Genomic DNA, 12,722 nt, shown 5'->3' on the forward strand with positions numbered 1-12,722 from the left:
ATATTTTGTGGTTTTTTTTTTCCCACCTAGGGAATAAAAATATTTTATGGCCTTCATTATAAAGCTAGTATTAAATATACAAATATTGGTTTTGAAACTTAGAATATGACTAGCTTAATAGTGACCTTAAAAAATATATATATTTATTAAACACATGTAACCAATTTATTTGAGCTTTTAGAAACCAGAGCAGTTTTATAAAAGGGAAGGGTAAAGTGAGAAATTCTTATTTTTCTCTATCAAGTAATTTCTGAGTTTGAAGCATATATAACGTGATAGTATAAAAGAACATCTTATGTTTGTACATATGAAGATCCATATTGCTAAATATTTTTAATTAGTTGGCATTCAAAGGAATTAGTTAGATCAGTACACCCCCCAGTAGAGTTTCTGTGATAATGTATTATCTAAATTAGAACAAGCATAAAGAATCCTCAAATGTGCAAGTATCATTTTAAACAGTCCACAAGCTTCAGGCAGGAAAGTGAGGTAGGAGTTTTTATTTAAAATGAGGTTACAAAACACAAAGTTGATAAATGATTTAATACGTTTTCTATTTCGCCCAATTTAGAAAATAAGTTGCATTACATATACCAGAAAATTATTGTGAATATGAAGAGAACTGGCAACAAACATGACTTCAGCATATAGTGAGTTGTGAAGGCACTGCATTTATTCTGTTATGGAGCCAAGAGCAGACATATGCCCCTTGAACTTCTGCCAAAACTATTAGGCAGAAAACTAACAGAATCGCTACTGATACTTCCATTCATGATTTATGATAATGGTTGCTGTGGAAGACTAAGTCATTTACATTTATTGAGCTCGTTTTTTTGTTTATAGTTTCAGACATTATAGAGGGTCATAAAATCCATTAGATGATATGTATAGCACTAACAACAATAGCACAAAAATATACCAGAAACCAATTGGAATTTCATTGCGTACAATGGACATTCCTGGTGTTGCTGTATTTGGATTGGGGCTAACCTTGTTAGACTTGATCACAGGAGAGTGGGCATTTTCCTGAAGATAGAGGAATGATGATACTCAGAAATCTGACAAAAATTTGGTTGGGAAAGGACTTTGTCCAGGTTTTACCAGTCATTTTTTATTTCCATTGGCAATTTTTGCAGCTACTGTCTGCCTGGTAGTTCTCATTTCTGGAACCTAGAGAATGGGAAGCATAGATGAGAAGTACAATAATAGAAAATTGTACAAAGAACTCTGGGAGTATAAGCAAATGTGGTTTCCATGTAAGAATCCTAGAACATTGACCAGCATACATTTAGCTCACTTGAATATAGCAATAGGCCTCCGTTTTTTAGCTTTTGAGAATTTATAGTGATTTGCTCAATTATTTTAAATTTGGGGTCACACCCAAATAGGGTTGAAGTAGTGGTCTGCAAACAAATAGAACACAACCTCACTCCAGGTTACTAGGCAGGACGCTGCAACCCTGCTTAAGCTATGTTTGCCTTTTCTTGGTGAACTCTCCTTTGAAAAGACTACTCATAATTAGCAAGCTCTTGGACCATTTGGTCAAGTTTTTCTTTGCCTTCTCTGTGAATACCACAAATAATTTCTGCCTTAACTCAGTATCATGTGTAAGTGTATAGATTTTCACTGTGTCCATCTGCACGTGGAAACTGGCTTCCTCTGCCAAACTTGCACAATTACTATTTATATATTAATTGATAGAAAGGAAAAGAAGCAAATTTTCCAACCGCCATTATGCCCTCTGGAGGAGAGTGGCTCATATTAGATACCCCAATATAGGGTGGTACCAAAAGTTGTCAATATGGGTTAGGTAAATGGTCCAGAGTCCTGTGCCCATTTGATCTCGCCTCCCAAGTTCGCCAATAGAGCCACAAGTCACAGCATTAAATGTCCACACAGGATTGGCAACAGGTTTTTGAAATGTAATGCTGACTCCTGTAATTATCTTCTGGGCAGACTGTGTAGTGACTGGATGATAGATCACCCAAATATGTGTTGTATGAAGCGTGGAATTGAGCAGGCACACACAGAGCTGATCAAAGAAATGCGTGAAGGTCTTGCTGAAGTACAAATGTACAAGTGATATTATAGTAGATACAGTAACCCCAGACTGTGAGGGTGCTGCTGCCAAATGGAAGAGTTGGTCCAAATGCCCTCCAAAGGACCTTCCAGATTTAGACACAGTGATGTTTTTACTCTTTGGCTGTACACAGGGCATGACCTGCTGGGATAGAAAATATGTCGGCTCATGTTTTTAACCAAATGTATCAAGCAAAAGAATTGTGCACCTTTGCTTTTTATGTTATACTAAAATAGCTGGCAATTTTTTTAAAAACAAAACTGTACTACTTGGCCATGACTGTGCCATCATTTGATAATCTCTTCTCAGATTTGTGAGGCTATAATAGCAGAAAACTAAGATACTGGGTCTGAAATAGCTAGTTTGATTCATTGATACTTTGTTTTGAAAATTCAAGTGCTCCTTGGCTGGAAAAGAGGCAAGACTGAATTTCATTTGATGAGATATTATGGTCAGTTCTTAGTAAAAGTTTGAGATGAAGCTCTAATTGTCCTATTTGATTCTGTGTTACTAGAAACTCAAAGTGATTCATACATTATTTGTTGATACTATAAAGAAATGACCTTGAAATTCAAGAAGTAATGAAGACACCGTAGTTCTTAATGTATTTGACAATCAATCTTAGGCAGCCAATCTCAGATAAGATTGCTGTGAATGACTGTTAATATGTGCATCTATTTTTTTTTTACATATTCCATATTTTTATTGGTGCATTATAATAATACATGTATAATGGTGAGATTCATTATTACATATTCATACACACTTATAACTATAATTTGGGCAGTATATTTTCTAGTAGGCTTCTTAATAGAGAAATTCTTAAAGTTTTTTCAATAGGTAGAAACCTACTTTAGTTATTTGCCATTCTTTCAAATGTAAAATGTTTGAACTGCCTTTGTTCCATATGTTTAAAGTATGGACTTAAGGAAAGAACATTGTTACCACTAAGTAGCTTTTATCTGCAAAATCTGAAGAAGTGAGGACTACTGCTTTGTTCATTTTCATGGCTTCATTCCCTTCTCTTTAGCTGCCCTTGTGCAGATAGGCGTGAGAATTAGAACCTGTAGCACATATAGTAGTATTTATTAGGATGTTAGCAATAACAATATAAAGAAACTTTATAGAGGCCTTGAGGATCTGTTGTTGTTATAAACTAAAAAAAATCCACTCCTTGGTGTCCAGAAATCATAAATGGACCTACTTGGAAACCTGAGGAAAGAAGTCCTTGTGTTAACAATGGTGTGCTTACAGTGAGTGGTACAGGTTAGCAAATTAATGAGGAGCCAGGATGTGTCTACATTGCCTTAACAGAGAAGAAAGGAAGTACTTGGGGAAGGAAACTTGCTTGTTTTCTTTTCATCTTGCAACTGTAGTACAAAGACCCTGAGAAATCTGTGCTGTGTAAGTAGGCTTGAAGTCCTCCCCTGATATGTGCTATGTAGCAACAGGTGTTACTGTGCATATAGTAGCATCTAGCTATCCAGCTCTGGCTCTTGGTGCATCTTCTTCATGTAGCAGACACTTGTGCATGGGACTCATCCGCATTACATATTCCCTTCTATTTCTACTCAAGATTACACAGCCATGCAATTCAAGTTGAGGGCAGGACCATTCTGCTGTAGAAAATGTGGGAAACTAAAGTTCTCATAAACATTTTTGCTTTCTTATTTTGTTGCTCTGAGTCACTGTATTTCTTAACTTTATTTTATTTTATTTTTCCTATGTAGTGGAAGAGGACACAGAAGAAAGTTCACGATCAGGGAGAGAGTCTGTATCCACAGCCAGTGATCAGCCTTCTCACTCTCTGGAGAGACAAATGAATGGGAACCAAGAGAAAGGGGACAAGACTGATAGGAAAAAAGACAAAACTGGAAAAGAGAAGAAAAAAGATAGAGAAAAGGAAAAGGATAAAATGAAAGCCAAGAAGGGAATGCTGAAGGGTTTGGGAGACATGTTCAGGTAAGTCTTTACCACCATAAACCAGAGCATCCTTAAATATACACTCATGCATCACTTAACAATGGGGATGCCTTCTGAGAAATGCATCTTAGGTGGTTTCATCATTGTGCAAACATCTTGGAACTTCGGTCTTTTTTATAGCTTACTGCATGCTTAGCTATGTAGTATATGCTATTGTATATGTGGTTGTGGTTGACCAAAATGTTAAGTGGCGCATGACTGTATATAACTGTGAGGTTTAAATAAAAAACATGAAAAGCACAGATTGAAAACAGTATCTTTGAAGTCAACTGAAATTCCTTTATCATTTCCAGTCTTAGCTACTACATTTTTTACTTTTTTAATGATTTTGCTTTAGTTATTTCAGCAACCTTCAATATGATATCTTATGGATCATGTAAATAATCCTGGAGAGGAAGGAGGGAGTCCTCTGTATCTTCCCTCTGTAGGAGAGGAAAAGGTCCATTGAAACAAAGGGCTGTTAAAGCAGTGTCTATTCTTTTTTGTGTGGGAACAATGGTTCATTATTTAAATTTAACACACAGCTCAAGTTAGTGGTAGCATTTAAAGGTTCATTAATAACAAGTCTAATAAAAAATGTTACAGATAGAACTTCAATTAAGTTGTGTTGATTAATTTAATACTTATTACTTTAGTCAGTAAAGATTTCATTAAACGTAGTCTCTGGCTGTTTCTTGACAGTTGTTTTTGTGTCCTAAATTATACTCTAGGATTACTTAGCATATCATTTTTTACAAATCATTGCTATACAATAAAAGTGACAAGTTGTTCAGAAGTTTCACTGAAACTCCTCCATAAATGTTCATCTAAGGTGATTTATAATATTCAGGCATTTAATGTTAAATATAAAGATTGCTTGATTGTTCCATAAATTAAAACCCTAAACATATCAAGATGATGGTTTAAAATTGAAAACATACAGCACAGCCTCTTGACTTTTCAAAAAGTAGTTATCCTTCATTATGAATCCCATCCTTTTAACTTGTTTTTAATTGCAAAATGTGAACAAGAGTTTTTATTTTCATAGAATTCCCTGATTTACGATCCTCAGTTTGACCTCAATAACTCAGGGTGTTATAGATATGTCAGATCTGGAAAGTTGAGGAGTCAGGACTCAGCCAGAAGGTTACACAACACAGCAGATGTGTTCTGTAGATGTCTGTTTAAGTCAAGTGCATGGAAGAAGGAAAGTATAGATTCATATTAACACAAAATCTGGCTTGTTCACAGTATTATCTTTAGTTTAAAATAGGATTGCATTTCTCTCTCCAATGATTCAGAGCCTTGGAATCTTCATCATTTTTCATTAGACTTTTTCTTGTTTATATACTGCTCCTTCTAAATCCATTTTCAGTCAAATCATCTTTCTTCATTATATTCCATGTCCAAAAATATTTACAGAACGAAATAGCTCTTACTGCCACTTTATTTCAGCTCTGATGTTAGCCAGGGGGCTTTTCATTTCATATATGCAATCTGACAGCTCAGAAACTGGCATGTACACAATGCACAGACATAAGGCTGCTGTCCATCAATTAAAATGTAAGGAATTCTTGCTACTGTCTTCTTTAAATTAGAGAATAATAGGTGGAAGGAAACCTCCTGCAAGAATGCAGCACAGTCGCATTTCCAGGGCTTTCCTGAGGCATACTGAAAACGAATGGCTTGTTAGTTTTCATTCATCAACCAACATTTATCTGGTAGATACAGGGTTCTGGACTTGTTATGAGACAATGGGTAAACTAAGTTCTAGTCTTTTGGAATTACATTAATTATAAATCATCTTTGTCTGCAGTTTGCAACTTCAATGGTAGACTTACCATTTGGGGCCAGAGGAATGGAGAGTGGGCAAATGTATATTGTTTTAAAGGGACCATGAACACTTCATGACCCTCTTTCTCTTAAATGGCTTACAGAACATTATATGATGTTTTCTCAAGATCTAAATCCATAGACTTTAATCTGTAATGAAAGCTAGCTTTTTAGTAAAAAAAAAAAAAAAAAAAAATTAACCTGCTTACTCTTGAAAGTCAAATTATATGTTCAGAGGCAGGACCTGAAGTTTCTTTCTTCTTTTTTTTCCCCTCCTTCTCTTTTTTCTTTTTTTTAAAATTAGACTAATATTCTTCCAGTATTTAAGAAAATCATAGATATTTAAACTTCTCTGAGTACCTGGAATCAGTGGTTTGCTAAAGTCAGCACACATTTATTTATGAAAGCAATTTTTATAAATTTTGCAAATTTGTTAATTCCAACCATTATTAAAAATTAAGTAGATCATATAAAAATCTTAAGTAATTAATACTCAAAATTCATCACCTCCTAATTACTTTACCACACTATGATCCCTGCTTCTGAGATGATCTATACCTGCTGTATGAGCATATGTTAATACTTCATACTGGTGGCTATTGCGCCCCTCTTCCAAACTCTGTGTTCAGTGAGGACTACTGCTAGCCTAAAGTCAGCCATGGACAGAGGATTTCCACCATGAAAGCCTATGAATTCTAGGAAACAGAACTTATCTCCTAGGAGAACAAGGTGCTACCCCATTGTGGGAATTGGAAGAATTGAGCAGAAACCCAGTCTTACTTAGAAGCCTTGCATGTGGCTGCATTCTGTCTGATCACAAGTCACTGCCTCAGCACTGTAGGACTGAAGTTTGCCAAACAATACTCTTGAAATTGAGTTGAACATGATCATGATCTATTAAACATAAAACAAGTTTTTTTTTTTTTAATGTTGGCTTGCATTTCTGTCTTCACAGCATTATTACATGTCATTATTATTTAAGTGTTGTTAGATTTTTTTAAAAAACATTTTTAATCAACCTTTCAGACCTACTAGATCTGATTATTTGAGACAGCCCTCTAGTTGATTCTTTTATGTTTTGTTTTTTAAACAACATAGTAGAAGTTAGTAAGATTTTGAAATTAGTTTCTTCCTTTCTTTTTGTTCTTTTGAAAATAGGATGTGATTTCCTTAGCAGCAGTGCTTTGAAATAGCTTAAAAGGTGTATGTGCATGCACATTTCTTGCAGTAGTTTATAAGGGGTGCTGCTGTAGTGGGCTAAGCAGGTGTCAGGGACTCAGCAAGTTGTTTTGTGGTCCACATAATGAAAAGAAAAGGGTTAAGTGCTTTAGTTATTGGGAGTCAAGCTTTCTAGATAAATGTATCAGCATATAAGCTTTTTCTCTTTAATCTATTTAACAAAATAAATAGTGTTTTCCTTTAAAACCAGACTCACAGACTCCTCCACTCTCCATCCTGTTTTGCTCATTGTGCGCACGCACACACACATGCGTACACATGCACATACATACAAGCACGCGTGCGTGCACACATACACACTCAAACTGCTCCTACTTCTACAGGTTGTCCAACATTTGTGGTTAAATATAATGAGAGCCAAATAGACCATATTTTTAAAACTTATCAGAGGAAGTTAATGGTCCATTGGGTAGGTATTTTTAGTCATTGGCATATACAGATGATATGGTTTTCTATTTCACACACTGAATGGTAGTCACAAAAATGACTTAATTATTGATAAATAGCTCTAGGAATGAATGTTGTGACTCCTATGAATTTTTTTTTTTCTGTTTATAAATTATGGAGTATATGAAGAGCAAAAGCTGCCTTAATGCAAGTTTTGAATCACAAATTTAGATATATAAGGAATGAAATAACAAATGCAAAGGGGCTCATGTTTGTATTAATTTCTCCTTGTACATATCACATCTTCTTTGGCTCACAAAGAGTTCCTATTGCATTAATTAAACTGACTTTGTATCTAAGAAACCTGAGTGTGCTTACAAATGGGTAAACATAACTTGTGAATGCAATTAGTCGCATGTGAGGTGCAGAGCAGGGAAGGGTCTGGAATTTTGAATCTTTGTGTATGTTTGTGCATGGCTATACGCATTTCATACTATAAGATATTTCTGAGAATTCTGCTATTATATAAGGTTGTCTGTGAAGAAGCAACTAAATATGTATTTTAGAAGGAGGGAGATAAGTTTAAAGATTTAAATGTATGTTTTCAAAGGAAAGCAAGAACATTTTTAAGCAATATGCTTTTGGTCTTAGTTTCCATCTCCAAATAGAAATTACCAACAAGATAATAAAATCCTGCCTTCTCAGATATTAAGACTTTTTAAAAATTATGTGCTCTTTTTTTTTTTTTAACTTTGGAGTAAGTGCAATTTGATACTGCTTTGATAGAAAATTGGAACTATTATCATTTGAATGTCAGAGAATTGTAAGTGTCCTAAAACTGAAGGTCCTCAGAAGTGACCTGACTGTGTATGTCACAGGTTTATCTCTTGCTATAGTCTATATGTGGTAGCTGAGAACTGATTGCTGGGGAAAGCTGAAGCAAAAGTAATGTTGCAATATTACCAATTAAAACAGAATCTTCCAGTTACACATTCAAAATAATTCCGGACCCCTGCCACATTGTTTTATTCAGTTCTGTAAGAAGAAATAGATAACTTGGTCTGAAACCTCTTTTGGGTGAAATCAGATATACCACTAGCTTTTCCTTTTAAAGATGTAATCATTTTCAGAATACAAGGAGCGTGCTCAGATCTTAAAACTTCACTACTGTTTGGGTGGCACATCTCAGGTTTGACAGAATAGCAAACACGTGTTATTGTTGCTTCCTTACTCGTGCTTACTAACTGTGTGTCTGTACCGTGTTTCTCATTTAGCCTTGCCAAACTGAAGCCTGAGAAGAGATGAACAACAAACCAGATTCAAAAATGTCATGAGCAGCACGTGTTACACAGTTGTTTTTTAAAACAAACAATAAATTTACTTTCAATGAATTCTGTTGACGAATTTTGTTTATGACATCAGCAGTTTTGATGGTTTAGTGATTTCCATATTAATCAATTTGGAACTTTTTTTATCATGATTTCAAGCTTGGGGGTTTAAATGACTGCTTCAAAAGTCAGAGACAAAGGTTTTTTTCCTACATATTTTTAATCAGCCCCTTTTCTTAGTGGAAAACCATAGTCCTGACTGCTGGCGTATTCAGAAATCATCAGCATATACCATTTGGATGTCAGAATCAGTGCTTCCAAGATTATGCAAAGTATCACCACTGGTTTGGTTTCCTGTGTAACATGGTGGCTTCGGGTGGTCAGACAGTGGAGAATGAACAGGACAGAGGCAATGAGGTGTGTGGGTTGCAGAGGTCACCCATCCAGGTTGAAATGCAACAGAATAAAGATCAGTGACCAAAAGGTCCAGTCTAAAGGTGTCTTTTTGACAAATTTAGTCCTTATATGGGTTATAACGTTTAGACAAAAAACAAAGGATTGAGAAAATAAATTTCTGTGCTCTGGGATGGCTGAACCAGCAAGTTCTCTCAGTGCATAAAAGTAGAGCTACTTTGGTAAATAGTAATCCCAAGGTCTGCTGAGACTGCAAGTCATAAGAGTGTACCCTCTTTTATAGATGTTTCTGGAAAGAGTCTGCCTGACCAAGTGTTCCAATTTCACATCCAAAGGCTAGTTAGTGTAGGTGGAGCTCAAACTGTGGAGTATTTACTGTGGAAGAAAGTTGCCTGCCTTCCAAGAAGCCTTAATTCACAATCCCTCCATTATTCATGGCCCCTCAGGATTTCAAAGATTTTTTTAGTTAGCTCTGTTTCCTGAGAATGTTAGAATGGCATCCTAATTAAAAATTAATGTGAAAATGAAAACCATTTAATAAGGGGTCTATGGAATTGAGTTGTCTCTGAGAAGGATTTAACACGATTTGGACTGGGCCATGGTTTGCAGTCCTTCCCTTATCCCACTCCATTGGGGGAAAATCCTCACCTGTATTCAGAGGAGGTACACGTGACTCTACTCATTTGCTCCTGTCAGAAATATGAGGGCTTGGAGTTTTTCATGACTTGGGTTTAATTGCCATGTGGGTTAATGTGACCAGTTTCACATTGGTAAAATTGAATGGCATCCTATGCAATCTGTTGGGGGATTTCAGGAATGCAGTTAAAAGAAATATGTAGAAGACTATGCCTCTCTAAGTGAAACACAGGAGCAGTACTTTGCAATGAAAAGAAAGAACTTGTAAAGAAATTTTGCATGATTTTGTTTTCTTATTTGTTACCTGGACAGAGAATAGCTCTGTTTTATAAATGCATATCCTGGGAGATTTCCTTAGACTGCATTTTGAATTTGTAAATCCCAAGGGCTTAAAATATGCATCTTTTATTTCTAATTGAAACAGAGGTTCCTTTTTTTTTTTTTTTAACACTGGAAAATAAGTGTCAGACTGACCTGATAGCAAAGACAAGTTCTGGGGTAGCTGATATCATATTTTTCAAGTATTCGTCTCTTCCTTGTTAGCACTTTAAATAGAGACCCCCTGACATCTAGAGCGCTGAGGCTGACTGCAAAGGACGCTGGAGGAGGCACAGAGCATGACGGCTGAGCCTTTCTAAGACCTTTTCTGACGTTCTCTACCGTTTCTTTTCCACAGACCTGCGGCGTGAATATAGAAGACAAGTGTCAAGGATGACACTTAAAGTCTCTGTAAAGCAAACCTTTTCGTAAAAGAAATTTTTGACAGTTCCGAGATGCTAAGTCAATTTCAATTCTAGACTGTGTAGAAAATGGAATCTTTTTTTTCTGCAATTGATGTGAAAATTGAAGGCTAGTGACTATTCAGTTTCTAATAACATAGGGTAAATAAATATTATCACACTGTTGAAAAATGTACTGGAAGACAGGCTTGGCTAATGACATTCACCACAACATATAATGGAGATATTCTCTCTAAATGTTTTCATTTGTTATCATTTGAGGCCCTCTCTCTTGTACATTAAATATGATAGATCAAATACACATTATTCCAAAATATATTTTTAGCCAACCACAAATTATTGTATAAAGGTAATCATTTTACCCTTTAGGCTTTTAAAGAATTCCCTGGGGAAGTGACCTCTGACATAATTGAATGTTGGATGGTTTTCTTCTGACCTATGTTTAATAATAGCCAATTTAGAAACAAAAGAGTAAAATCAGATTAAATTTCAAATCACAGGGATATAACCATGTCTGCTGTTGACCTTTTCACTTGCATTTTGTTTTGTTTTATTTTTAATCCATGCTCTGAGCTAAAGCCAGGCCCCTGAAAGCCCTGCGGATCCTCTTCCCTTTTTCCTACCTCTGCAATTCCTTCTCTCTCCTGCATCATCAGTGATTGCTCTTTGCTACTGGATCAACCACAGCGTCCTTCGCCCTGTGATTATTTTCCCTCTTGTAGAGAAAAAAATTCCCCTTCCAACTATGATGTCATTTTCTCTCCTCCACTTTATAACAAACCCTTGGGTACATTTCTGTTTGCTCTATTTTTTTATTCTGTCTTGAACTCTGTCCTGTCTCTGCTCCATAAAATCTGCTCCTCTCTCCTGGTCTCTGATGGCCTCCGCCTTGGCAAATCTGTCTGTCCCCCTCCCTCATCTCATTGGCAGTGCTTCCTATGTTGATCATTGTTCTTCTCTAGGATATCTCTGCTGGGTTCCCCTCCTTCCTCTGCCCACTCCATTTTAGTCTCCTTTAGTAATTCTGTTTCATTCTCTGTTCTTTGGGTACTGGGGTACCCCCAGCGCTGTCTTTAGTCCCCTTCTCCTCTTCTTTCCTGAATAACAGGAATGTGCTCAGGAAACAGAACCTTTGGGCCCTAAATACAATCTACAGGCAAATGACTTCCAAGTTTTCATCTCCTTCATGTGCATCTTCTTCTAACTCTAACTCTCTAATTCCAGTCATCTTGACATTCTCATGAATGTTGACCTGGTTGCTGAAATATTAAACACTCCCACCTCAGTCCTAGATATTCCCTGAGCTGTTCTTGTCTTCCCTGTCTCAGATAATAGGAGACTTGTTTATTCATTTGGTTAATTCCAAAACAGAGTAATCCTTGACTGTTGTTGTTTTTTTTTTTTTTCCTTATACCATGAATTTGATTTGTTAATGTACAAAAGCAAAACCCATTTGGTCTGTTTTCAACCCCTATCTATAATCCTAGGATGTTTTAGTCTCCACGCTGCTGACACAGTGATCACTAATGACCAACGCATCACCCAAAAAATCAGAAATGTGGGCCAAGATGTAATAATGGACAACCCTCTAAATTAACTGGAAGAGGGTAAATAGACAAGCCTTAATATAGCATCTAGGAATATTTTGGTCCAAGCTCTCGGCCTGTTCTCTTTCCAATTTGGTCAGTAGCCCTTGAGCTATGCTCCCTCCTGCTACTCTTTTTTCCCCAAGCTATATTCTTACCACTATAGCCCAATGTCACAATGTTCAACCCCTGCCCCCAAAGCCTTCCAAGTCACTCAGACTAAAAGTGAAATACTTAAGTCATCTGCTGGGGGCCACAAGATTCCCCCCTACCACATCCTTTCTGACCCCATTACCATCCCCCTCTCCTTTCCTGACTTTGGTCTGCAACACTGACCTCCTTTTCCCAGAGCCTACCCAGTCCACTAGAATCTTTGCCCTTGCTCATCCCGCCCCTGGAATATTCTTTTTTAAGATATCCATGGGTTCACTGTCTACCTTTAACAGTACTCAAGTGTCAGCTTATTAGAGGGATCAATCCAGAATTGCAAATTGCACTCCCTGCCACTGTTGTATCC

The 12,722-nt window shown here is 36.4% G+C and overlaps 1 protein-coding gene across 29 annotated transcripts in view; it reads left to right on the plus strand.

The window, feature by feature from the left end:
• Positions 1-12,722, plus strand: part of PARD3 (par-3 family cell polarity regulator) — a 685,332-nt gene that overhangs the window by 491,266 nt on the left and 181,344 nt on the right. For 25 of the 29 annotated variants that reach the window (XM_079107658.1, XM_079107657.1, XM_079107667.1 and 22 more), the window contains one exon: positions 3,811-4,042. In XM_079107658.1, coding sequence (XP_078963784.1) covers positions 3,811-4,042 — 232 coding nt within the window. Of the gene's footprint in view, positions 1-3,810; positions 4,043-8,775; positions 8,893-12,722 lie in introns of those variants that run through there. The other 4 variants (XM_079107666.1, XM_079107665.1, XM_079107663.1 and 1 more) reach the window with 1 other exon arrangement.

Source organism: Sciurus vulgaris (genome assembly GCF_902686455.1).
Source record: "Sciurus vulgaris genome assembly, chromosome: 12".
Classification (NCBI taxonomy): Eukaryota; Metazoa; Chordata; class Mammalia; order Rodentia; family Sciuridae; genus Sciurus; species Sciurus vulgaris.